This window comes from Nematolebias whitei, chromosome 16, assembly GCF_014905685.2.
Source record: "Nematolebias whitei isolate Nwh7 chromosome 16, NemWhi1, whole genome shotgun sequence".
Lineage (NCBI taxonomy): Eukaryota > Metazoa > Chordata > Actinopteri > Cyprinodontiformes > Rivulidae > Nematolebias > Nematolebias whitei.
The window spans coordinates 7,843,940-7,845,869 of NC_056513.1; the positions used below are offsets into that span (position 1 = coordinate 7,843,940).

Sequence of the window (1,930 nt, forward strand, 5' to 3'; positions counted from 1 at the left end):
GTTTGAGTCTTTAGGCCCTGTACCTGTTTGAGTCTTTAGGCCCTGTACATGTATGAGTCTTTAGGTCCTGTATCTGTTTGAGTCTTTAGGTCCTGTACCTGAGTCTTTAGGTCCTGTGCCTGTTTGAGTCTTTAGGCCCTGTACATGTTTGAGTCTTTAGGTTCAGGTCTAGGTTTTACGTTCAGTACCTGTCTGGGGTCTGTGGGTCCAGTGGGTGACGTCAGCTCGATGGTGACAGGTCCGTCGTTTTGAATGTGGACCTGCATGAAGGCTCCAAACTCCCCGTCTGAAAACATAAATGATAAAAAAGGAACAAAAAGCACAAACTAAATATTGAAGAGAACCGAAGCTGCTCAAACACCCATCAACTTCCTCCTTTAAAGTCTAACAGGACTCCTGTCTGTAATCATCTATGGGGGAAGCCATGGAGACAGAAGAGGAAGAAAAGCATGCTGGGTAATGGGGACTGCTAAGTCTAGTCTAAACGCAGACTGAACTTTGGGGGGTATGAGAAAACCCTCAGTCCTAGAGCAGAAAGAGACAAACATACCCACAATTTGATTTATAAACTAGTAAAATGTAAAGTTTAGAGGAAGAGGAGTTTATTAGTTGATATTAAGTTAGAGCCGGGCTATTCAACTAAATAGCTTCGGGGGCTGAAGAGCTAAAAGCTAACAGCTCAGGACGCCTGGCACGTTTTGTCTCTACTGGGGCTGCCACAGGAAGAGCGTAGGAAGCACTGCAGGGCTCTGTGGACACCACCCCCGACAGGCAGACCCCTTCAGAGTCACTTCAGCAACTTTTCCAGTTTTCTGATTTAAAACATGGTTTTAGTTTAAATGAGCTCACCAGTCCAGATGTGGCCCCTGGACCACCAGTTGAAGAGCCCTGGGTTAGAGTGTGTGACATCACCAGAACGAACATGTAAACTCCATGTCCAGCTGTGATTGTGTAGAAGTGTTAAAGATGTGAAAACAGAACTTCAGTCATTAAAGCCCAACTTCCTGCGACCCGTTTAAACTCCGTCCGAGTCCGGTCCGGTCCGAGCTGGAGCTCTAAACTGGGTTTGAATTAAATACCACTGATGTCTACAGGGGAAACATTTCACTGAGTCGGAGCTCCGTGATTCTGACTGAGCTGCGTGTTGTTGTTTTTAATCTGTTGAGAGGAAATGAAAACTAAGAGCACGGAGCGAACAGTATCGGAGGTTCTCTTGGATCGGCACCAGAACAAATCATTGGATTCGGTTGTTTAATCTAAACGTTACACAACCTTGCAGGGATTACAGATGTTTGGAGGCTTCATGTGAAGCTCGGGACAAAAAGCTGCAGAGGAAGAACAGGAAGTTCCAGATTTAACGTTCTCCTTTCTCCTCTCAGGTTCTTCAGATTGACGACGCCTTCAGAACAATGAAGCTGTGGGCCGAACCGCAGAACCGCAGAGTCATCATGTTTCCTCTCAGGAGCTGTCTGTGTGTGTGTGAGGGGGGTGGGACTAATTAGGAAGACTTGCGTCCCCTAGCTGGGACAAGGTGTTCTCTGCACCTGCTCCCCTGTGGGCCAACCCAGTTCACCAGCACCGTCAGCGGTACCGATAATCCGCCCAGCTCTCTGCAGCACCGCCCAACTGAGAGCAGGCAGGTAAACAGCAGCCGGAGGAGCAGAGACGGGTCAGAACTCAGGAGTGGGTCAATAATGAGGAGAGAAACACCACAAGGCCAAGAAGCTGAAGGTTTCTGGACCTCTGCGGCTGTTTGTGGATCAGAACCTGGCTCTAAAGACCACCACATCATCAGTGTCCGGTTCAAGAACTTCTGTCCAACAATAAATGTGCAACTCAGCATTATAATTCTGTGACTCAGCATTAGAACTGTGTGATTCAGGATTATAACTGTGTGACTCAGCATTATAATCCTGTGACTCAGCATTAT

General features: G+C 47.4%; 1 protein-coding gene across 1 annotated transcript in view; it reads right to left on the reverse strand.

Annotated features, from left to right (window-relative positions):
- Positions 1–1,930, reverse strand: part of dtd1 (D-aminoacyl-tRNA deacylase 1) — a gene marked incomplete at its 5' end in the record, with an annotated part of 4,963 nt that overhangs the window by 1,599 nt on the left and 1,434 nt on the right. Inside the window, 1 exon segment of the mRNA XM_037690122.1 lies at positions 189–286. Within this exon segment, the coding sequence (XP_037546050.1) occupies positions 189–286 (98 nt within the window).